Source organism: Perna viridis, chromosome 9 (genome assembly GCF_037379345.1).
Source record: "Perna viridis isolate PV_CMFRI_1.1 ecotype Kerala chromosome 9, ASM3737934v1, whole genome shotgun sequence".
NCBI lineage: Eukaryota > Metazoa > Mollusca > Bivalvia > Mytilida > Mytilidae > Perna > Perna viridis.
This window is the reverse complement of record NC_142453.1, coordinates 15498156-15525358: the sequence shown is the minus strand read 5'-3', so window position 1 is coordinate 15525358 and position 27203 is coordinate 15498156. Positions and strand designations below refer to the sequence as shown.

The 27203-nt window shown below is 31.9% G+C and overlaps 2 protein-coding genes across 27 annotated transcripts in view; both read right to left on the bottom strand.

The window, feature by feature from the left end:
• LOC148606939 (uncharacterized) overlaps positions 1-27203 on the bottom strand; it is a 126996-nt gene that overhangs the window by 45863 nt on the left and 53930 nt on the right. The gene's annotated exons all lie outside the window — the stretch shown is intronic.
• Positions 1895-27202, bottom strand: LOC148606940 (uncharacterized). Its single transcript, XM_088545169.1, has 2 exons — positions 21345-27202; positions 1895-5307 (listed from the first exon to the last, which is right to left on the bottom strand). The coding sequence occupies exons 1-2, from the start codon at positions 21608-21610 to the stop codon at positions 2490-2492; spliced, it is 3084 nt and encodes a 1027-aa protein (XP_088401295.1). The 5' UTR covers positions 21611-27202; the 3' UTR covers positions 1895-2489.

Genomic DNA, 27203 nt, shown 5'->3' with positions numbered 1-27203 from the left:
GTTTCAGTATGGGTATGGTAAAATAATTGTCATAATAATAGTATGGTAAAAATTGTCATAATACAATGTAATAGTATGGTAAAAATTGTCATAGTAACAGTATGGTAAAAATGACAAATATTTAGATGGAAAATTGCTGATACAGCACAAACTTATAGATGTTAGACTTACTAAATTATTCCATTATTCAATATCTAATTGTAGGCTTTAACAGCACTCCATTCTCCTTTCTGTTCAGATGACCTTCCTTATCAACCAATCAGATTTCTGCTTTCATAATTTTGAAAGGAAAAACTTGAGGCTTTTGAAAAGGTCACCTGAACAGAAAGTAGAATAAAAGGAATTTTGATGAGACTGTAACAAATAGGCTTCATTTTAATAAGACTGAATTATGCATTAATGTAAGCATGGTAACATTTTATCACAAATGAGCATTTTACAAGACAATACTGAATAGACAAGACATGACAGAGTATCAAACTCATTTTATACTGTTTATTGAACCATGAAATGTGAGAGAGTGTGACGAAGTAAAAAAAATAAGGATCACGATCTGTTAATAAGACAAGGAAGTATTTGTTAAATCATTTTTTTCTGCACAATAAGCAAGTTGTGATTGTATTTCAGATAAAAAATCAATACTTATACCTGAATGCTTACTGAAAATCAAGAATTCCTGCAAACTCAGCTAAGGAAATATACTTTGGGTAATATCATCTAAATTTGAAAATTTCACTTAAAAATTACAGATTCAAACTGGTAAGAGTCTCCATCTTTTTACTGAAACCAGATAATAATAATACAGTAATAATGTCATGAGGTCAGCTGTTTACACCTGCACAGCACCTATCCATAAAATGCTATTTATTTCACTTTTTCTATTTTTTGATACAGGTTCACCTAAGAATCATGCAATGATTAAAGTTTTTGTCAACCTTTTAAAGACCTGAATAATTCAGAGAGTCACAATTACAATATTGAGGTACCAGTAGTAAATTCAGTAAAACAGTTCAGTTGAATTAAATTCAGGATACAGATTGCATTAAAACTATCAAGGAAAGTCAATAAAAAGTTTGGCAATTAGCATCCTCCACCTAGTGAACCTGAAATCAATAGCTCAAAGCTAGATTAAAGTTGGAACCTAGTTAAATGATATAATGAGACCCCTTCTTCAAACTCTAATGTAACAATTAACCTGAGATGGGATAGAAAAACTGACAGACACATGCACACAGACAAACAGACAGCCTTGACACACACACATATATAGACAAGCAATCAGACTAGACACATACACACATATAGACAAGCAGATATACTTTTAACACACTGAAAAGTAGACAGACTTGACAATCACACAGACACACAGACCATCAGACAAACTGAACAGACACACAGATAAGCAGACAAACTGACAGACACATGCACATAAACTAGACAGACTTAACATACACACAGACTTGACAGACAGACAGACACGCACACATGGACAAGCAGACAGACTTAACAGACACGCAGACAAGTAGACAGACTTAATATACACACAAATTTGACAGACTGACAGACACACATGGACAAGTAGACAGACTTAAGAGACACTCTAAGTCAATTTTACTTTCATAACAAAATTGTTTTGTTTTGATGATTGAACGGTAAACAAATTATGATTTTGTACAATTTTAAGGAACATACCATTCTGAGTTGAAACGATATAAGTTGAGTTATAATCACAAGGATTTGATTTTCCCTATAATAATAAAATAATCACAAAAAGTACCAATCTAAATCATTTCTCATAAATTTAAACTTTTACCTTTACTATTAGCAGTAAGGTATTCTATTTACATATAATTTTTCTTGTTACAAATGCATCGCAAAAACAACCCCCTCCCCCCCCCCCCCAAGAAAAAAAACAAAACAAAAACAGTCTTAAACAACATAATTGCAACAATAAATTCATTCAGGAAAACTATCCTATTCCATCTTCTAAGTTTTACTGGAAAAAAACAGTATTTAAAAAAAACTATATACATTTTAATAGATAAGCTTTGATTTGACTTTCTGATATGAGATAGAGGCTATAATGTCAGGGAACATGTTTTGAAAGGGGCAAAGCTTTTGCTGTTTTGATAATGCTAGGTTTCAAACAGTGTTTTATCACTTTGAAATTAATGTCTGTTATGCTTTTAGGGAAATATTTCAGAAAACATACGCCAAATGTGTTTTCGATAATAATTTTTAGCTGAAATAATTTTAATTGCAACTAACAATATGATGCCTGAACAAAACATACATTTTTTAAATATTTTTCAAATATTTTCAATATATATTGAAGGTTCATTTAAACTCAGGGATATCCATTAAATCTGAGAACAATACCATTAGTGATAACATCTGTATCCGAATCCATAATGAACTACTTTAACATTTTCCTAACTGCATAATTTATCAAACAATATCAGTAAAAGTTCTCGAATTAAAAGCACCTATCAGTCTTTTTTACCGTAAAGTGCCCTATATTTTCTAGTCTTTCGTTCTAATCTATCGATTGTGGCTTGAAGTGACAATTGAACATCTGAAGCAGTTGAACTATCTGAGTCAGATCCACTGAATACACGTGAGCAATAACATCGTGTTATAGTACAACTTGTATTTGTGCCAGAATCTTTTTTTAGATTATCATTTAGATCCTCAGTTTGAGTACTGATTTCAAGTACATCTTTTTGTTCATTTTCTGTTTGAATTCCAGCCTCTTTATGGAATGTGTTATGTACTTGTTGCAAAGTTTGACCACTTATTGATTGCCGTCTGCTACTTGATGCAGCAGGTGTGTTGTTAAAAAAACAATGAACTTTGTCAGAATCAAGTGATGAGTTTTGATCTGGTTGCACCTCATACTGTGTACCAAAGTCACGTGCAAGATAAAATAAATTCTCATCATCAACATTAACAAGTTTTTGGAACAAACTTTCGATGTCTGTAAACCTTATGATTGGAGAGAGAGTACCATCATCTGCCTGTATGCACATGTCTTGAGATTCAGTCTGTGGAATTTCAATTGACAAAGAGTTCACATTAGATATGTGATGAACTTCACTAACAAATTTTGCCCCTTCAGAAGATGTTGTACTGTTTTTATCAAAACTTTGATGAAATTGACTGATATATGTTTTTACTTCAGTGGGTGGTGTAGCTCTTTCTGAACTCTGACGAACTGTGTCAACTGAATGAGACTGGGACTCTTGAGACAATTGATGATTAATTTTTTTATCCAATGTAGCTGAAAATTTGTTGAAGCTGGTGTCCTTTTGATTATAATCATCTGTGTCAATACTGTCATTTGCATTGTCAAGACTGTCATTCTGATTATCAAGTCCAACTTCAATGACAGTGATTGGTGAGGAAGGCATTGGTGAAATTGACAAACTTGACGAAGAATGCCTACGCCACAATTTGTCATCTCCTTCCCCTCCAAGGAAATGGGGATTCAAATGAGAGGGATGCCTTAAGTCCTTAAGCTTTGAATCAGTATCATTGAGAACCATGCTTACCATAGCTGGTTCAACAGGCAAGTCTTGCCTTTCTGTTGCCTGATTGCCTAAAATGTCATCAATTTCCAAACTCTCATTTGAAGGATTTACTTCCACATGTATACTTGGTACAGTATGTACAAGATCAGCCTCACTTTCAATACTTTGCCTTTTCTCATGTTCCATTGACAAAAGCTTAAAATCATTGATATCATTATCAGTGAAATTTGACTCGCCAACAGATTCCCGATTACTTGATGATAAGCTGTGATCAGATGTTGAATTTTCTGATGGACTTTTTGTAGATTCATTTGAATGTGTAGTTTCCCTAAAATATTTTGACCTAGACAATTTTCCCTTAAGAGAGGATACCTCATCTTCCTCATTTAAAGTTTCAAGATATATTGGAAGAGATTTCTGTCTAGCCCGAGCAAACTGCTTTCTTTTCATGTCCATTGCATTTTCGCCATCTCTTCTTCTTATCATTTTTCCAGATTTTTCTTTATTTATAGATGAAATCAAACTATCAGATTGCAACAAATCTCTAAGCTTCTCAATACTTGACTGCCTCTCTTCCACTATTAAAGTTTGAGCCTGTTTAGGAGTCTGACCTACAGAAAGCATTGATCTAGAACTTGACCTTGAAAGTGAGGCTTCATTTTCTTTAGAACTAATGTCTGTTTCTGGACAATAATCAGTTCCACTAATTTCAGAATTTTGCTTCGATAATCTGTTGTTATGTGCTAATAGGAAAGGGTGAGTTTGGTAAAGCATTTCTTGTTGTGCCTTGAGATACATTTCATGTTGTTTTCTCATGATTTTTGCCCTCCAATCTTGAGCAAACCTTGCAGGCAAAAAATTGTCTAAGTCATCCCCAAATCCCAGGTTCATAAGGACCTGGTCTGCTGGTGGCTGAGGAGCTACTGGAGGAAAGTACAGTGGATTAGCCTGGAATGGGTAACCAGGCTGTGGTGGATACCCATGATGCATTGCTGGAGGACACATTATTGAATCAGAACTTCCACTAAATGAAGGAAAGTAGTTTGACATTTGCTTTGAAAGTTTATGATTAGAAGACTCCACTGAAGAAACCATTGATGTTCCATCTGAGTCAAGATTTGTTGATGTAAGGGAACTTGTAGAATATGAGTTATCACTCATTTTTGCATTCATATATTGTGCTCGTTTCATTTTTTTGTCAAAAGATTCTCGTGAACTTTTTGAGCTGCTTGACTTTTCTGATGGTGATCTGCTCCTCATGCCATCAGGTTTCTTATTAAATGTGTATTTTGCAAATGGAATCTCTTCAGATTCTTCGTCTGGAAGTATCAAATCACATCTTGAATCCTTTACACTTCCTTTATCTTCATCTAAATTTGAAAGTGATTGTTTTGGTAACAAGTTCAAACTCTCAGCATCTTCAAACAATTTTTCTAACAAAGGACTATAGTGAACCTGTCCATAGTAATCTGCACTGTCCCCACTATTTATCAAACTTGACAATGATGAAGTATTAGAGTCTGAAAAATCTTGGCTTGCTGATCTAGAAAGCCCTGAAAGGGAAAAAGTACTCAAGCTACTCCTGCTTGACAATGGTTGATTGTAGCCATCAAAACTGGACTGACGAGAGAACTTAGATTCATATGATGCTGAGTTAATGCTATCTATCTCATCAAATGTTGAACTCCGTGTTAAGGCATCACGACTTCTGGCAGAGGAATCCCCTGAGCTATTAGAATGATTTCTTAAATCAAAACTTTCCCTCTGCTGTCTTCTCCTAAAAAAAAAGAAGTTTTGAATAATATTTCAGATTTATTTTAATTCTACAGCTATAAATGGATTATTCTTATGTTTTGAACATGTTTGTTGAGTTTCATTCACAGAAGAATTCAATATTTTTTGTGAAATAAAATAACAGCATAGCTCACCTACATGAAGTAAGCTGACTTGTTATTCAAAAAGCAAGTTACCAATTAAACTAAGAAACCGAAGTCATCTAACTGAGAAGTCAACTTTTAGCCACCTGTAAATGTGTAGTCAGTTAACAGTAATATAACTTTGTAGTCAACTTAGTCATCTAACTTAGTAATCAACTGACAAATAACTAAGTAAGTAGTCAACTTACTGTCATCTAACTTAAGAGTTTACTTAGTCATCTAACTTAGTAATCAACTGACAGAAAATCATGACCTATGATCACAGGATGTCTATTCCATTGTGACCTATGATCACAGGATGTCTATTTCATTGTGAAATTACAAAAACAGGTTGTTTAATTGAACATGAAATGTTACTTTCTTGTGTTTAGAAGCATACAAAATAAAACAAAATAAAACAAAAAAACAAAAAAACAAAAATAAAACAAAAACAAAACCTCAAAAACATTGCAAAATATTCCATTGTGATAGATAAAAATAGTTTACTTACTCCATTGTCAAGGGCCAGGCCATGATTAACTGATTAGCGTAATTTTACCATATAAAGATAGACTTAACAGAAGTTATAGATTGATTGAAGACATGATTTCAAAGTGAACTCTCTTTGTGATTGGATAATACTGGTCTATTAAGGATACCTGATAATTCTGGTTATGAAAACATCATGTAAAGGCCATGATAATTATTAAAGTACTACCAGCATTTTTTGTTTTCGCATCATATGTTCATGATTTCTAATATATTGTAATACCATCCTTGTATAAGTAGTAGATTAAAATTAGTAATTTGAAAAATCACAACAAATTCATTTTGGTAAAGGGCTTGTACATGTAATTAAGTACCATTGTGTAAGAATCAGGCAATGAGTGGCAAATCATTTTTCACAATTTGGTCTTTTTTGCCTCAAACATATACAAAGACATCTAGAAAACAACTGAAAAGCTTTTTAAATTCATCTTGAAGCATTGGTGACATACATATTTTTTGACTGCTTATATACGGAAAATGTTTGGGAAACTTTTTCCACTATTTTTTCATAGTGCATTTCATCTAAATTTGACCTATCAATATCTTAAAAAGGCAAAGTTTACAAACACTTTGACAGTAATTTCTTGAGGTTATGAGGTATAAAAAATTTTGGATAATGCAATAAAATCCTTGTATATTTTTTCTTCATGTGCCACACCTTTTACACACTTTGCCTGATTCTTAGATGGAGAAGTACTTAATTGTTCTTGATTGATTTTTTTTTATCTAGAATGTCTACCAAAGCCCAATGTGTATTATATTTGCTACTTCCAGGTTTGTTTATATAATAAATACTTATCAGAATTTCTTATATCTTAATAGAGTATAGAAATAGTTAAGCATCATATTTGTGTATAAAATGTTTGTAGTCTATAACTTTTTAACCACTTCCTAATGCCTTTGAATAGGGTTCCATTCTGGTGAATTGGATGTTAGGGCCCCATTCCGGTGAACTGGAGGTTAGGGTCCCATTCTGGTGAAGTGGAGGTTAGGGCCCCATTCTGGTGAATTGGAGGTTAGGGCCCCATTCTGGTGAACTGAAGGTTAGGGCCCAATTCTGGTGAATTGGAATATTTTTTGTAGAATTTTACTTTTCTAAGATTTTAGAAAAATAGAAGAAACTGGTTTTCTAGGCTTTACTCCTACAAGATAGATAAGTTTGCCGTAACTATACAGACATGACAGATAAGTTTGCCGTAACTATGCAGACATAACAGATAAGTTTGTTGTAATTATGCAGACATGAGAAAAAAATTTGCCGTGACTACACAGACAGTACAGACAAGTTTACCGTAACTGTGCTAGACTTATTGCAATTAGCTTCTGAAACAACTTTATGTTCCTACAAGATTGAAGTCATCACTACAGGAGTTTTATGGTCGTCATCATGAAATTGTGGATCAATACAGTGTATCCATCTGCATCATGAACACTGATTTGTTTAACACGTCATATTTTTTTTTCCCCTTTCGTCTAACCTGGACTTGACTTTCATGAGCATCTAGAAAGTATTTCTAGAAAAGCAGAGGACACTTACTCTACTAGTGCACCTGGTCCATGCTCCCAGTTTTTAGTGGAGTCTGAGTTGCTCATTTACTTTTGTTTCTTTGTTAGTATTATTTTGTTCACTTCATGTTCTTTGTTGTGTGTGTCTGTTCTTTGTGTCTTAGACTTTATCTTTGTATTATATTCTTTTGATTTCCACTCCAATCTTGGTTCCCTTGATTGCTCATATTCATAAGAACTGGTATTTCCATAATACTTTGATCTACACTACAATTCAAGAAAAGTGGGAAAAAGAGTTTGCTGTCTTAAAAAAAAGTCTTATCCCTAATCATGAAGAGATAATAAACTGAGTTAAAGCATGCAATCAAGCAGAATTTCAATTGACTTAAGAGCTTATACATGACTGAAATCAAAATGCAAGTGGAACAGCAGGAAACAAGATTACATATAGATATACTGGTATGATACAGGATAGTATTACAATATATTAGATATCATGACCATAAGATATAAAATCAAATGTCTTATTTAACATAAACCCCTATTACTACTGTAATAATTATATTTGACTTTATTTCCTTTATGAAAGAAGAGTATAAGAAAGATTCAGCAGTGAAGACACAAAACTTACAAATAAGTGAAACCTATATTAAGTATATTAGGTTCATAAATGAGTGCGTAGTGAAGATCTGGGATATCTTCCACGAGTGTGAGAAATTCCGTCTTTTCCCAAGTGGAGGGTAGCGGAACGAGGGAAGACGTAGAATTTCTCGCAAGTGTGGAAGATATCCCAGATCGTCAGTATTTGCAAGTACAAGAACCTATTTCTTTCATTCAAAATTACTAAAACTATATGCATGAATGACGCTGAAAAATGGAGCAAATTAATGCACACGTGTGAAAATGTGTGTCATGTCAGTTAGAAATAAATACCTTAAAATAAAATCCTCAGTGAAATAAATTATTGTATAATTGCTACTAATAATAAAATAGAGACGCAGTGGTGTGGTTCAATAAAAGAAAGTTTTGGAAGATTTTTTTTCTGAAATATGGTACAATGCACTATTTTATATTTTTTTACCTCCCTTTTGACTGGCTGGCTTTGCCAATGAAGACAGCGTCACGTGCCCCTGTCTTCACTGGGCTGTCATTAATAGAAATCGATTAAATGCAAAAGAATAGTATAGCTTTGAACAGTTATGTAAGTATTTTACTGCTGTTAGCTCTTAACTAGCATTTCAAAACGCTCAAGAATTAAATTTAGAAGTACCAACCATATAATACAGCACAGTTCAGTATGCTGTATACATGTTTGAAGGTTACTATCCTCTCATCACCACCATTTTTTAATCAAATACAAAGGAAAATCTAAATTGTATACAAGAAGTTCTCAAAACTAAAAGTATGGAAATAGAAAGACTTATCCAGTACCTAGAAGTTCTAACTTGTGCAATACAAGGAAAGAAGAGTCCACCAGCAGTGATTAAAAAAAAAAGATACTTCTTATTCAAATTTTACTGTAACTGTAACATAAGGGAGAAACCATTTTATTTTCAGGGAGGCTAGGATCAAATTTACTATCCTGCGTTTTTATATTGAGAAAATCTTGGTCCTGCCCTATTTTCCTTGGAACTAACCCCCATATTTTTTTTTTAATTTACCAGTAAACAAATAATATAAGGCAATAACAGATCCTAGCTGCCTTTTTATTTTTTTCTTATTGCCTGTCCTGGCTTTTTATTTCTTGAAAATTTGTGTCTTACCTTTTTATTTCCAATTTGATCTTAGCCCCCTAAAAATCAAATGGTAGTTCCCTAAACTACAAACATTATGAATCAGCAGCTTTCAATATCAAGTACTTAACATCCTTAGATCTAAAATCTACCCAATAGCAGGTAAAATTCTGTCATGTTAATGATTTTCCAAGAGAGCTGATGACATAGTAATATAACTTACTACATGTACATGTAAAGTCCCTAAAGGCTCCTAGACCTTAACAAATATGATACAGTAAAATCTTTCTACACTGAACAATTTTTGGACTTTAAAAGTGTTTGGTTTACACAGGTGGTACATTTAAGTTAATATAAAAAGTTTTTACTTTAGGCAGGTGTTTCCAAGGTTACATTTAAATTATAGTGTCAAAAGATGTTTTGATTATTCAGGATTTGGTTTAGATAAGTTTCACGTAAGAATTAAGCCCTATCACTAAGCACTTAAAGTTGATTAAGTTCCTAGTTAATCTTAAAATAGAATTAATGTGCTTATCCAAGAGTTACCGCAAGTCTGTTTATAACTGTACTCTCCATAATTAGAGCTTAAGCATAAATCGTGCAAAATTCATTTATTTTGATATTGTTAACTGCATCAATCATTAAAAATCTACCTGTTTTAATCAGGTATAATGACATGGCTGCCATGATCACAAGCTTAAAACAGATGCTTATGACATGAAGACCAATTAAATGCTGAATTTGCACAAATTACTTACTTCAAGAAATACGGATGGCTTTTATAAAATCCATGCAAATTGGTATATTTTTTCCGACTCATCTTGATAAATTTTATACCATTCCACATGCAAAATCAATGCTTTTAAATAATATAAAATCATCTGGGGAAAAATGCTTGAAATCCATGGCAACAGAATCATGTGTTAATTGACTTTACCTTGTAACATACACATATAAGTGTAAAAGATAATATATAGTAAAATAAAGGGCAGCTGGTCAGGGATGTCAGTAGTATTTTAAGTAGCAGGAAAAAAAAGAAAAAGTACCTGCTAAACTAAGGAAAAATTTGCATGAGTTCACCCATTTTGGAAATTAGAATAGCTGTCAAAAGATGAGCAAGTAGCTGTCCAATTTTGCTGGTTGACCGACACTATTGACATCCCTGCTAGACTCCATGTGCATTTTTGTCATTACAGGTATTATAAACCATTTCAGGTAATTGACAATAATAGGACTGACCAAACATTCCACACAATTAAGTAAAATTGAAACAAATATTATTCCTCATTCAACTGAGAATACCACTAGACTAGATATAACTATAAAGTGTGAATAGGTTCCTGAGAAAACAATCAATAATTATCAATTGAGGATTTTAGTATATTAATGAAGTATTGTGTTAGGGCCATAGTCTCGGTGAATGATTAAAATGGATAATTTGATTTTTTGGAATAAATTTATGTATGTTTTAAGTAAAATAATCTGTCAGGAATTTAAAAATGAACTATATATTTTGGCAATGTGAATTTTAACCTATTTGCATTTTCTGCAACTGTAAAAACAAAAGAATATTGTATACAATCATGAATTCACAGAATAAATCCTGTAAACAGCTGGGGGATCCATCCACAATTGTGGAATATGAAATTGGGAGTATATTCAAATGTTGTCATTTTTTTATAAAAAACACAATTATTCTTTTTTTTAATTCTGCTTTAGATGACTTTAACTGTCAAGTTGTCAAATTATCAGATTCCTTTACTTCACCAACCAAATTTACAAATTGTATTTCTTTAAAAAAAATTTTTTTTTAAAGAAAAAGTATACAAATAATGAACATTATCAGAAAAAAAATGTGAGAAGTTTTAGGTACAGTGAAACCTGTGAAGGAGAAGTGAAGGATTTGTTAAGTTTATACTGTATTTTGTAGTTTTTTCAAGTGCAAAATAGACTGGACATGAGAAGGCTTATTACTAACTTGCAGGGTTTGGTGAAGACTGGTTGCACTATCATATATCAATAATTGAAATCTAAGGTTTAAGTGTCAGTCCCCATAAGAATCAGGCGAAAGGTGAAACGTGGTATGAAAAAAATTTTAATAGTGTAGTTTGACTATTTGCACCATCAGAGTCAAGGAAAACAGACAATATTTTTCCTATCATGCTGGAAACTTGAGTTACAAAATTTCATTGAAATGCACTGAAAATGAACATTTCAAGGGCAGATAACTCAGTCAAAAACCTCATTTTTCTAAGATTCTATTACAACAATTTCTGAGCAAATCCAATGATGCAGAGATCAAATGATGGTCTTTTCAAATAGAGAAAGCATCATTGAGTGATATTTTATGTGGGGTTTTGGCATGCAGGTTTAATTTCTGATTTTCCAATTTTGCCTGACTCTTACAAACACTTACACTTAACTCTAAGCAACAGTTTAATATGATACTTAAAAACTTCTTAATAGGAATAACATAATTTCAGGTAGTATTATAATTTTAAAATGAAAAAAATACTCATTCATTGATAAATCTTACCCCTAATTCTGATGAAATGAACAGCAAAAATCAATCTCATCCAAGGAGTCATTAAAACAAAGATTTCCAACACACAAAAGATTAATAAAGCACTGTAAATAGAGAGATCTTAGACATCCAGTCATTCTTTATTCTATGTAAAATCTTCCTAGAATATAGAATCCTCCCTTAAGCTGTAGAGTCTGACTTTCAATGATTTAGACATTTCTATTTTTAGAATGGCTGATTAAGGCAAAAATATTTAATTTTGTCTTTATAGTTGACATAGTTGGCCATAAAAGCTAGGTCAAGCCTAAAATTTCTTGGTGTTCATAACAATATCAGTTCTTACACTACTGCTTATAAGTTTGTAAAAGAAACCAATTGAAACAACGATCGTCAGACTCTATTTTTTTCTTTTAAAATACAAAATAACCTACAAGTTCCACATAACATAAAATGATGTGGCTTTAATCAAATTGAGTAAAAACTACCATATCATCAAGATCTTAGAACTAGAAAACATCCCCAAAGGAAATTTATATCAAATTTCTCCCTCACATAAGATTTATTAAATCAAAACTGTCTATAGAATACTAATGTCACTATTCAATTAACTAATTAACTACTTTAGAACCTGTCTAAATGGTCCAGGGATGATTTTAGAAGGTCAACAAACAATGTGGAAATTGGCAAAATCAGAAGTAAAAAACATTAAAAATAAAGAATCGTAATGGTAAAATCTGGATTTGAAATAGCGGAATTCTGCTAAAAAACAGAAAAAAATATCCTGTCATTTTAAACCAAACCCCTTTTTGGACTTTAACCTTAGTTCTGTTTAGACTGGGGTTTGGTTTTGGTTTACAAAAGATCCAAAATACATTTTAAAAACTGACACAAAGGACTTTTAAAGGGATTTGACAAGATTCTATTTCCATGGTTAAACTGTACATTCTGGTATGGAAGTCTTATATCCATAGAAGGTACTCTGAGATTCAAAGGGGCTTTACAGGGCCAAATATGCTGATGAAAATTTGACTGGGCCTATATTTTTTTTTACAATTTATTTCCTGATTGTCAGTACAAACTTTTCACATTTTGTTATTTGGGCACCTTAATTGGAATTTGAAACTTAAATCTAATTTAAACTTGTTTTAAGAGGTTGTTATGAAATAAAATTTTCTGAACATCATCAATTTCCTTTTGCTTATGCTCTAACCAATGGCAATAAATATTAAGTTAATTTTTTTGGTGGTATGTTAACTAGCTCAAAGATTAGAAGACCAAATTTGCCATGATGTGCTTTTTTTACAACTAGACTTCCCTGATGCAAGTAACTAGTCTGAGGTTTTGAAACCCTATTTTTTAGCAACAGAAAGCTGTTCTGATGATCAAATTACTTCAACATTCAAAACTGTTTTAACTGAAAAGAGCCATAATTCTTGAATAGATATAATTTTCAAGTTCAATTCAAGTAATTTCAATTTGATCCTCCTCTGCTTGAACCAATCTGTTCTTGAAACAATGTTTTGCCTCCCCTCCTCCCCCCCCCAAAAAAAAAATTATTATAATTATTTTTTTTGCATTAATCTTGATTTTTCACATCCCCACCCCCCAATTTTCTTGCCTTGCTTCCCATACCTTTTAATTCCCCCCTTAATCTTAAATCCTGGATCCACCACTAAATTTGTTTCAACAAGACTGCTCTATTCATTGTAACAATTAATAGTACCTGAAAATATTTTGTTTCTGTACCTTAATACAACAACACAACAAAGAAAAAAAAAAAAAAAAACTTAAAAAAAATATTACTTAAAATTTTGTGTGTAAAAGGGAAAAAATATCTCCCTACTCCTCCCCCACCCCCGAAAACAAAAAAATTAATAATAAAAAATAGTCTAACCCTCTAAAAACAGTACCTTTCTGAAAAAAAAGAAGAGAGAAACAATCAATCCACTCTAAAGGTTAATTCAACTTACTGAATTTTGTACATACATCAGCATGTATGGTAGAAATCCTAGAAAAATATTCTCAATCCTCAATATACAAAATAACACTTAATATTAAATACATTTAGTCACAAGAAAATACAAATCTATTTAAAGCAGTTTTCTCCCTCAAAGAATCAATATTCATGAACACCTATGATTAATAAAACGATATAGTGACTCCACAAGTCATACAACAACAATGATCATATAGAATCACAATTTACTGGAAAATTTATCATTTTTTTTCTTGTTTATACAACAGTAATATTTTAATTAAAAATATATGATCACAATCATGAATATTTCCACTGTTTCCATAGAAAATAATTAACTTATTGCTGTTTCTCCTCATTTCTTAGTAAATTAAAGGTAAAAAAAATATTTTTTATCGGTATTTGAGTTCTTAATTTGTGACACATACAGAAACCAAGCAAAAAAAAAGGGGGGTGGAAGGAGGGACACATACAGAAACCCTAAAAAAAAAAGAGAAAAACAAAAAAAACAAAAAAAATGGTGTTGATTGATTACTGGTATGTCTCCCATTTGTTTAAAATCTCTTCTTCAATCATCATCAATAATGATAGACTTAATTCAAGTCAATTTCATAAAGTGTAACCTACCTAAACCATGCCCTGTTTGTACAGTTTAGATAACTGTTTGGTTTATTGAAGTTCAAAATACATTTAAAATGATATGAAGGGTGTTTAAAAGGTTCTACAAAATTTATACAGGCTTCAGGATTATTCAGACAGGTTTATATACAGTACCCTGCAACTAAAATTGTGATTGGTCATCGATCACCGCTCCGTTTCCGAACAGTCATTGATCCGTCAAACCAATCTATTAAACCGGTGATCTCATCACATGACCACTGAGCAGTCAATATATTTTACAGATTCTGTTGTTTCATTTGTCAATTTTTATACATATATACATAATGCTCTTAAAATAAGGGTTTGTTTGTTGGGGTTTAACGTCCGAGCAGCAATATTTCAGCTATATTCAGACAATGAACATGAAATTGATGATAAAATGAACATGAAATGATGATGAAATGAAAAAGGGATGGGACACAAGGACAATGGGGTCGACAAATTTTGATTGCCACTGGAAATAGGGAGAGGTGGGTAGGGTCGGGCAAGCCCTATGGTTCCTACTCCGGGAGAATACCACAGTAAGGTTCTTTAACGTGCGAGGAACGTGGCATTTTTCCCAATACGGTGCATCACTATGGTTTGTGGTCAGGTTTTCCGTATTATAGCCTGACAACCCCAGCATGTAACACGCCAGGTACCCCATTCCACCACCTGGGGCACACATCCCAGTTGCTCTGTGGGCAGAGCGCCCTAGCCCCTGGCTAGGGTTCTGAGCACTATTTAGTCGCCTTTTACAACAAACTAAGCGCTGCTGCAGGCCTATTCTTTTAACACCCGGACCTGCACGGGGCTAAAATAAGGGTAAATTCAATATGGTAGTATTCATTCCAGTGGAAATTATAAAATTTCTTAAAATCTGTGGTCAGATCAGTCGCTGGTCATTGGTTATCGATATGTCATCAATCAATAAGTCAGTGGTCATCGATCAGTCAAACAGTTGCGTGAATCAGTTCAGGAACTGTATAAATCATCTAAATGAAATTTCATAAACTTGAAGAAGCAATGTTTTATCACACCATAGAAGTTTTTAGAAAAATCCACAGACAGCTGTACATTTATACATTGGAGTTTGAGCTTGGTCCTGTGTAATCTTTGAAATGAGAGAAGGTTTTGAACATCACAATTTTTTTTTATCTTAGGCTATATTTCAAGTAAAAGAGTAATCAAGGGAATCAAGATTCTAGCAGAAATCAAGAAAACTGAGATTTAAGCAAACTTTATAAGTAATTCTATAGCAATGCACCTGGAATGTTGAAATAATTGGATATTAGGTTATAAATTTCAGGGTATATACATTGTATTCTAAATTATATACTCCAAAAACTTTTTACATATGCACAAATGTTTTTTTCAAAGAATTTTTTACTTTCCATTTTAATAGATATTGCACAGTTGCATTAGCATTAGCAAAGCAATAACTGTATTGTCTAAATAGATATTTTGCAGTCTTTTTTTCACCTGGTATCAGTTAGATTTCCATATCGTCCTAATTTTGCTTTGTAGTCAATAACTATATATGTGGTATCAATATTTGGTGTGTAAAATATATCTCTTAACTTAAATAGAAAATAAAATTTTTATTCTGGTAGGTGTGCAGGAGAAATTTTTGGGACAAGGATATTACCATTTTTGACTGTGAGATCTCATGTTGAGACAAAACAAGCAACATTAATAAGCATTTTATGGTGTCTTGTAAAAACAAAGGAAAAGATAAAAATAGGGTATTCTAAGTTAGTAAGTATTTCATAGAATTAATTTCAAAATTGAGAAAAAAGAATAAAACCAAGCCAGAAAATGCAAGACAAGAAAATATCAAAGATGTCAAGTTCTCTAATGAAGCTCTCAGTTACCAGTGTATAATGAGGTAGTCAATGATTTTAAAATCATACTCTCTTCTTATTGAATTTGCCTTTAGCATTTTTCAGAAATCAACTGTTTACAACAGAAATTTAAAAAAATAAAATAAATAAAAACCAATTTTAAGCAAGATAATAAAACTAAATATTTTGTCAGGTACATGTACAGTGAAACCTGTCTAAACCAAACCCTGAATAGACAGAAAACCTGTCTAAACCTAATCCTGAACACACTGAAAACCTCTCTAAACCTAATCCTGAATAGACAGAAAACCTGTCAAAACCTAACCCTGAACACACTGAAAACCTGTCTAAACTAAACCCAGAATAGACTAAAAACATGTTTAAGCAGAACCCAGAATAGACTGAAAACCTGTCTAAACCAAACCCTGTACACACTGAAAACCTGTCTAAATTAAACCCAGAATAGACTGAAAACATGTTACGCAGAACCCAGAAGAGACTGAAAACCTGTCTAAACTAAACCCCGAATACACTGAAAATATGTCTAAACTAAACCCAAAATAGACTGAAAATCTGTCTAAACCAAACCCAGCACAGACTGAAAACCTGTCTAAACTAAACCCAGAAGAGACTGAAAACCTGTCTAAACTAAACCCAGAATACACTGAAAACCTGTCTAAACTAAACCCACAATACACTGAAAATCTGTCTAAACCAAACCCAGCACAGACTGAAAACCTGTCAAAACTAAACCCAGAATAGACTAAAAATCTGTCTAAACCAAACCCAGCACAGACTGAAAACCTGTCTAAACTAAACCCAGAATAGACTGAAAACCTGTCTAAACAGAACTAAAAAAAGACTAATGAAAAATTGTCTAAACAAAACACAAAATAGACTGTAAATCTGTCCAAACAGAACCAAAAATAGACTGAAAACCTGTTTAAAAAAGAACAAAAAATAGACTAAAAACCTGTCTAAACAATCCAGAATAGACTGAAAACTTGTTTAAACAGAACCCAACATAGAATCAAAAACTGTGTAAACAGAAACAAGGATAGACTGAAAAACCTGTCTAAACAGAACCAGAACAGACTGAAAACCTACCTATACTTGACATCTTTTGATGTCCTTTCGTATCAATTCAAGTGTATTTTACCCTGGGTAAACCAAATACCTGTCAAAGAAAACCAAATTCTACAGCCAAAAAAGAGCTTGGTTTAGAAAGGATTCAATGTACAAGTAATACTTCTGCAAGCCCAAAAATCTATTGAAAAATTAATAATGTAATTCAATAGCCATTGAAACATCAGCCATTAGCTTAACTTTAGTGGAAATTATTTATTCATATGAAGCAACCACAACCCAAAAATAAGCCTCTTAAAAGGTAAATGGTAGCAAATCAGGGAGCATTATCAGAGGATATTATGAATGATCAGACAATCCCAAGATTTTGAATGCCAATAACATGGCTATAAAACAAATGTATAGATTTAATGTAAAAACAGTTATAAATTGTAATTGCTTGCTTTTAGTTATGAATCATAGAATAAAGAAGAATACCATTCTTTTAAAAAAAACCATTAGAATATTATAACTTTTTGCCAATCAAATTTTAAACAAATTGAAAAAGTAAAAGCAGGCAGGGATCAAAACAAATATATGCTGGTGTGTACTCCTGCCCCTAAAAAAAAGGGAATTTTCCCCCCAAAAATATTAATTTTTTTCACAAATTGTCCAAAAAATGATCTTTGGTCTGCTTTGCTCTGCCTTTAATTCTAAAACATATTTTGGCCACCATTAATCAGAAACCAGAATCTGCCCTTGAGAAGAGAGAATATTTGATCTTCTGACCACAAACCTCCACATTCAATTTTTTTCAGTAAAAAAGGGGCATAACTCCTAAATTGTAAATGCATTGCAAAATATACCATATTAAGAGTTCTATCATTATTTTAAAAATTGTAACAAAAATTGATCTAGTGGTCCACTAAATATCATCTTGGACGGACAGTCAGATGGAAAAAGATTAAGAAGGATGAAGAAAAATGATCAATATAACAAGGAGGGTATGTTGGGTTAGAAAACATCTCTTTTTGTCCCATTTAAATGAATGAATAATGAATAAAGTGCAACCTGAATTTATTTTAAATAATTTACAAAATTCATGTTGATTGGCATTTCAGTCAGCCAAGTAGGCTTATGAAGCACTGTCAAATTTAAAACATATCTTTAAATGCCATACTTTTGCTGAATATTTCCAAAACTACACAACAATTTTTTGTTTGGCCTATCTAACAATACATGTACATACCAAAATTTGATTTTCAAAGTCCTTCATGTACTTATAATGATTTTTGTGACTAGATATCTAGCTGTGTATATAGAAATAGCACTATTCTCTTTTGTAATATGATGATGTCACTGGAAACTGTGAAATCGGTGTGAAACAAGAACTCATATATCCAATACTTTTGCTTTTCATGGTATGAGAAATAATTATACTTACATTTTTCATATTTCTATCATCAAATGTCCATGTGGGTTAAATCTCAAATAATTACAAATAGGTAGTCCATTTCAAAGGAATTATTGAAATAATAGATTAGCACATGTGTGTTATCACAACAGTTTTTGACATTAGAGCATTTTTCCACTAATCAGAACACCAGTTACACTATGAAGAAATGAACATATAGTGATTTGAAAAAAAAAGGAAAATACTAAAAAAAAATATATAAAACACTCAAAGAAATCATAATAAACAGTTCACAATTCCAGAGAACACGGTCTAATCTAGTCAGTATAGAAACAAAAAATTGTATTAATCACAATCATTGATAAGTATGATTACGGTCTAATCAAGTCGCTTTATATCTAAGTGCATATTATAGTCTCCTTATTTTCAAAGTCCTGCTGATAAATCAATTTTTTCAATCATTAACATTTAGTTTTTAACCAGATAAGGTTGTTGTAGAAATTTTGAATGATAAATTTACTTTATGATAGAAAATAAGATCCAGGTTAGTGAATATTAGAATTAAATTTGAAGAAATCTCTGGATATTGACTCCACCGTATGTAGCGTAATGGACCTATCAACATAGGTTTCTTAATAAAATGTGGGTGTATTTTGCCAAGAAAATGCCATGTTCAAACTTGAAATGAATTAGCACATATTTCAATGGTTTGTCTTGTAATTAATTAAAGGTGCAAGTGTGTGGTAAACAACACTTTCATAAAGCCCTCACAACCACATTTCCTAGATATGTGGTGAACCATGAAATATAAGTCACAGCAGAGAGTTGTATGTATGAATTTCAGGAACTTAAAATCTAATTCAAAATATGTGAAACCACTTCTGTACGAAAGAGAACAAATTAAAACGTATGGGCTAAAGAGTTACTGAAGCCTTAAACAAGGATTTTAGAATGAAAGGACACACATATTAAAAAAAACATCTACAATTAACCCATGCCCAGTACACCAGTCCAAAATCAACCTTCACGTTTTTACCCAAATATCAAAAATTCTCATTGTGTCAAATATAGAGTTTACCATGTAGAAATTTCTTATCTAGAGGCAGCTAAACTGACTCTGTACTAAAGCAAAAGTCAAAGTGAGTTTAAACTGAGCACTCATGTTCCATTAAAAACATCCATACCTCAATGGTCAGACACAATGGATATATGAGTAAACCCAAAGAAGTCACAGACTACGTACCGCATAGCAGTTATATAAATGCCTAATGTACACCAAGATACAACAGATGGCTTTAATCAAACTGAAATAAGTAGATTTCAGTATTGTCTCTTTTCAAATATATGTTGCCATGGTTACATGGTTATAGAACAACAGTAAATGTTAAAAAAATAATAAGTTGGGAGGATTAGCCATTATCAATTTAAAGCTATTTACGGAAAGGTGTGATATTGGTATCAAAAGGCTAGACAGAAAAACTACTGTCACATGACTGTTATTCATCACAATGTTCTACCTAAGCCTGGAATAAAATTTTGAAAAACTGAAATCCATATATGTGAACATCTGGGCAAGAAACCATATATATAAACCTCTGGACAGGAAGGCTATACATGTGAACCTCTGGTAAGGGAGGCCATAAATGTGAACATCTGGGCAGGAAGGCCATACATGTGAATCTCTGACCAGGAAGACCATATGTGTGAACCTCTGGGCAGGAAGGTCATATATATATGAACTTCTGGACAGGAAGACCATATATGTGAATCTCTGGACAGGAAGGCCATACATGTGAATCTCTGGACAGGAAGGCGATAGCTTCCAGGTTTATCACAATCTTCTAACCCAAGCTTCCGGGTTCATCACAATCTTCCAACCCAAGCTTCCAAGTTTATCACATGTACAGAAATCTTATACAAGACCCAGAGCTTGCTGAGACTATGCAGACTTTTTGTATCGCACTAGAATTCTAACAAATAGGCTTCTGGAGCAGGGTTATGTTGCTACAAGATTGAAGTCATCACTACAAAAGTTTTATGGCCATCATCATCAACTCGTGGATTGTTACAGTGTATTCATCTGCCCCATGAAAACTGATTTGTTCAATGTGTCATAGTTTTTCTTCCCTCTTTCGTCTACCCCAGACTTGACTTTTTCAACTAATTTTCTAGAAAAGCAGAGGACGCTTACTCTACCGGTGCACCTGGTCCATGCTCCCAGTTTTTAGTGGAGTCCGAGTTGCTCATTCACTATTGTTACTTTGTATGTATTATTTTGATTATATTATGTTCTTTGTTGTGTGTGTCTGTTTTCCATGTCTGGTCCTTGTCCCTGGATTACATTTTTGTTATTACCGCTATAACCTTGGTTCCCTTGATTACTCTTCTACAATTATGGAATTCCAATTCTCACCACTGTTAATAATTATTTATCTACAACTGGTTCATGTAAGTTTTCGATGATTTCTTCTTTTATTTAATTTTTTTCTAATTAATTTTTCATACACAGACTTACTGTTACACAAGGTATCTTCAATGCTAGAACTTTGTATTAAATGTATCAGTAATAATTAAATTGAAAGGATTTTCTTTCTAATAACAATATGATCCATGTATTTATAACTTTTGGTTAACAGAAATTTGACATACCTGTCTCCTGTGTGCACCTCATGATGTTGTGGACCAATAGAATTCATCCATCCTTCGATGACTTCTGTTTTATTCTCGTCACAAATAATCTTCCCATCATCTCCATACTCATCAAAGCGGAACTTTATCCGAAAAGGAACTCTTTTCACAGGTTCTTCATGCATATTGTCAAAAACATCATCTTCGAAAGTTTCATTGCACGGTTCATCAAACTTTCCATTTCCGACTATTGTACTGACGCTCTCCGTTGCCGAGCCATTACTCATTTTTGTACAAAAAATCAGTCAGGTATTATACAAGTTATGAGAAAATGCAAAAAAATGTTTAGTTAATCCTTGTTAATTTCCTGAATAAAAATGAGCGCAATATACAAGATGTCACAAATCATCCACAATCTTTTCACATTTGCATTAGCAATTTTAAAAGTTAAAGAAAAATTGAAAGAATTTTTTTCACATATGAACAAATTTTGTTGCTTCTGAAACAGGTCTCCTAAAAACATTAGAATAACATGTAAATAAAGAGGATAACAACTAGTAACATTTACAGGTAAGGATTAGCACTTTGAAACTTTATACCATTCCTTTCAATAATCCACATTATGTTCGAATTGCATAAAAATTTGTGTAAATAAAATAAACAGTATCTACTTTCATGCCTTAGGAAATTCACTAGTATCAAATTTTAAATATTTTTTTGTTTTAATAAGTAAACAATCTTTGTCAGGTCAAAGAAGACAGTTTTTATTTGACCTTGCATGTTTTGACACTCTTTACAGAATATTATACTCAGCAGCCTACAAACAGCAACAATTTATTTTACCAGAAAATTATACTAACAACAGTAGATTCCACTTAATTTCTTAACTTTTCATTGTATGTTACTGTATAATCCAATAGAACCTCAAAACACAAAAACTCATGCAAAAACAAATACTCCTATTTGCATAGCGAAAAGCCATTAGGATATTCCTCTTACTTTCTAATGCATGTATATTTTTTAAAAAATTGCTGAAAAGCATACCTAAATGGTTGACAACTGTTCATTGTTAGCAAAAAACCTTAAGTTTTTTTTTGACAACATTTTTTTTACTTTTCTTTGACTGTACACTGAGACTAATAGGATAAATGATTGGAAAAAGTGAATAACCAAAATATGATCACAAGTGCCAAAGAAAGCCTAGATCTAATGAGTATGCAGAAAAATCTTTAAAATGTGTTCTTAGCACAAGTGATCATATTTTAGTTATGCACGATAACCAATTGATTAACGTATTTATTATATAGATTTCCTCCATTTTTCGTTGCTATTTCCAACATAAATATTAAAATTTTGAGTATGCCTGATTGGTGCTGTGACATTTTGGCAGGAATAAGCTTGAAAGTGAAATTACAGAATTTATTTCACAATGTGAATTACCAAAATATTTACACAGAGAACATTCGGTAAATCACTGCTATCTATATAATAAAAGCATCTAATAATACTTTATGGGAGAATTAATATCACTATAAAACAGTTAAACTTTGAAAACTTTAGATATTTTCTCTTGAATTGTCAATTTCTGTTCATTTCATTATCTTTTCTGTCAAACATTAACAGGAATCCACTGTAGTAAGATTGTTTGGAAAGTTGTAATTTTCACTTATTTTGTTAAGTTTAAGGAATCACAAAAAAAATAAACACTTTACATTAAATTTAGTCAAAATATCATAGAATTGCTTCTACCTCTAAAATGCCAATCATTAAAGAAGTCAGGCAATGATTATAAGCTCAATTTTGGGAAAAAAAATTAAAAAAGTAAACCCAATACATTTTAACTATATTTATACTGCAACTGTTCTATATGGAAATTAAAATAAATGTGCCATATATTTACATGTGATATACTGTCACTGACTGACTTCCTGTCTTAGTGTCATTAACATTAGATTGTTTAGAAGTTACCAAGGCCAGCTTTGAAACAAAACTTTCTTTCTGGCTTCATACACTTTGTTTTGTTTTTTTACTGCAATTTGTTGCTGTATTATAAAAAAATCAGTGCTATTCTCTGTAAGAATCAGGCAGTGGGTGAATTATGCTATAGAGGAAAAAACACATGCCTATCCATGAAATTTTTTAAAAAATTTTGCATGCAATGCAGAAATGACATTCATTTCTTTTTCAAATATCAGTAATTTAAAGAATAAATCATATGAAATGCAACGTAATGCAATTTCATCACAAAAGGGAGATAACCCACTTTTCCTCTATCATTTAATTGTAACTTTGAAGTCACTTTTTCTGCATCTTCTGACACTTCTATGGTGAACCAACTTTTATATCATCTTCAATAGACCATTAACTATGTGTCAAATTACTATGTTTTTTTTTTCTGAACATGATTTATTATTTTTCAATTTTACCTGATTCTAACAGCTTCCAGCAGACATAGTATGCCTGATCATTTTTTTTGTATTTCAAGTCCAAATAATGCTGGAATAAAAAATCTGAAACAATGTAACATTTAAGGAGCTTCCTTATAATATGATGAACATTGTAATTATTCAGTATTTGCCTAGATTATCAAAAAAAAAAATTGAAATAAAAAACCTGTGGCATACATAATTTCCCTTAAATGGCATATAGCAAAATCATACACAAAGGATTTTCAATTATTGTCAAAGAATCAATCATTTAATTCCTAAGTATTACCTCAACTGAATAAATAAAGACCTAAAAAATCAACAGATGTATACATAAACCAACAATTACAGGTGCAGAGGTAAACAATCCTTTTGATGTTGAAAGGTATTGCTTTTCTTCTGTAGATGAGTATAGGAAAAAAAATCAAAGAATTAATAACTGTGCACAAAATGCCTGTATCACTGTATTAAAACAAAGAAATGAGGACTCTTAAAGATCAAATTACAGCATTCAAACGATACAAAATTGTGTCTTGCAATGATTACAGGGAAATTGAAGTATCAAGTGTCGATTTTATGCAATAATATTACCCTATAATGTACATAAGCTAATATTTAATAAATACAGCTGGATAATTCGGATTATTCATCAGGGTAAATCATGTTGTCTGTACATGATCAATTCCTGTAAATTCTAGTTTAAAGTGTCATTAACCAAGAAATGATGAGATATTACAAATTCAAGGTTAAGTTCATGAACCACATCTTAAGGAAATCCATTGGTATAGTAGAACAACAACATTATTTTCAAGTCATGAAAACTGGTAAAATTTACCATAGAGAAATAGAAATACCAGTTAATATTTCATATAATATTCAGATAATTTAAAAAAAAAACTTAATATGCTTAGTAACAATCTTTTCCTTTCCAAATATTGCAGGGAATAAGCCAAAGGAAAGATTCAGGAGGTAAGGATGCTCCCCCCTTTCCCCTCCTGTTGGATACTTTTGTTACTTTGTTCAAATTTGGCCAAAAAATTAGCAAATAATAGCTTAGAAACCCCCTTATTTTCCATTGGAATACCCTGTCACAATCTCTGGATCGATCTGCACCTCTTAGCTTTGCACAGGCTTTTTGCATGATCTAATACATTTTACATTTTGTTATATGATCGAGAAAATATCATCAAACATGTATTTGGTCCCTATTGTGTAAAATGTTTTACTTATTTTTTGCTTTGTGAGAACTGATTCTTTCAGGAAATCTTATACCGTGTACCAGTATGTACAATAATTACTGCTCTCACTTCATATCACATTCTAGGACACTAGTCCTATAAAAGGCATACACATGAATTAAAAACTAGGTGTTGTTCGAAGTGATGAAAATAAACAAATTATTATTCATGAATCCAAATTGTAGAAGAAAACTTTGACATGAATTCAAAATTGTTTTTCCCTAACCTACATTTATAATGCAATTAAACAACTAAGCCTTTTACAATTACAGACATACTGACAATTGGAATTCAGCTCTTGCTTCTGTAACAGATATGGACATAAAACTCAGAAACAACATATTCCCTGTACAAAGCATATAAAATGAAAATTCTATGTACAGGCTCACTTAATTATCATGCAAATAAGTTGAAATTTTTTATCAATTTCCTTAACAGGTTAAATTTGATCAGAAAACGATTTCTTTGATAAAAATACTAATAATAATTGTACTTAAAGTTTGGAAAATAATGAAATTAGTCAAAACACTTTAGTTGAATTCTACTGCAAAATATTTCCCACCATTCTGTTAACTACATACCACTATACAACAAGCAAATTTTTTCACCATTTTCCCAGGTTTCATCATAACCCATTTCTGTTTCTCAAATTAGAAATTTGGCAAATTGTATGCATTTACACTAATGAGGTTTTTAACAAAAAAAATATGTTCTTATCAACCTGTGCATGATTTTTAGGTGGACCTGTTCTTAATCAATACAGCAGTCAGTTTTTCTTCCATTCTAAGAATCCTTGAAAAAAAGTATCATCTACAAAGAAATAATTTTTGAATAAAGCAGCATTTTATCCTTGTAAATCTAGGCAAGAAAATCAATTGTTAGTATCGCATGAAAACAAACATAATAAAATATTTTAATTTGAGATTTCAAATATCTACAGGCTAAAAGCATTGCTCTAAGTAATGAATTGCAGAATGATGTAAAGGGTTGTCAATAATAACTCCATATTGAAGAACGATAAGCTTGATTCATCATAATATTACTAAATGAAACTAGCACAAACAGGGAGTTTTAATGAATAAACTTGTACAGTGAAACCTTCCAAAACCTCAAGTAAACTGAAAACCTGACTAAACCAGGCACTTCTTGAAGACCTTTCATATCAATTAAAATGAATTTTGAACCTGGGTAAACCAAACATCTGTCTACAAACCAAAAATCTGTCTATAAACCAAACACCTGTCTATAAACCAAACATCTGTATATAAACCAAACACGTGTCTATAAACCAAACATGGTCTATGAACCAAATACCTGTCTATCAACCAAACACATGTCTATAAACCAAACACGTGTCTATAAACCCAATACCTGTCTATAAACCAAACACGTGTCTATAAACCAAATACCTGTCTATAAACCAAACACGTGTCTATAAACCAAACACGTGTCTATAAACCAAATACCTGTCTATAAACAAATACCTGTCTATAAACCAAACACGTGTCTACAAACCAAATACCTGTCTATAAACCAAATACCTGTCTATAAACCAAACTAATTCTACAGTCCAAAAAAGTTCAGCTATGACAGGTTTCACTGTACTTCTAAGTATGGATGTCTATAAGTACCACTCCACATAAGAACCATGCAAAATTTGATTCACTGTTAGAAAGCCTACATATTTTTATTTTTGATACTTTGTTTAGTATGTCATAGTAAACAGACAGTGACATGTGGTTTTTCATATAACCCCTGTTCATAAGAGATATAAGTTACATAAAATGTACTGTAGAATTCAAATTAAAGGGAGATAACCCTGTAAATGGCACTAAAATACAGTATAAGCCATAGGACTTTCAATGTGAATTATCTCCTAAGAGCAGACAAATTAGAATAACTGATTATACATTTCATCATATGACCTATAAAGCAACTTAAGAACAACAAATAAATGTGTAACCTTTTTTGAGGTATATCACATATTACAGAATTTGCATGACTCTAAAGTATTACTTAAAAACTTAAGCATAGAGCAATGGTCTTCTTTATCTATTTTCTTTAATTCATAATTCATTAATCCACTTTGGCCACCCATTATATTAGGGGTCAAAAAGGTACTATCTAATATCCCATGTTATAACTTTCCATGGGAACAGATCATGTTTCATTCTAGACAAATGACAACATGATAATCACGTGACAGAATCTTTTTT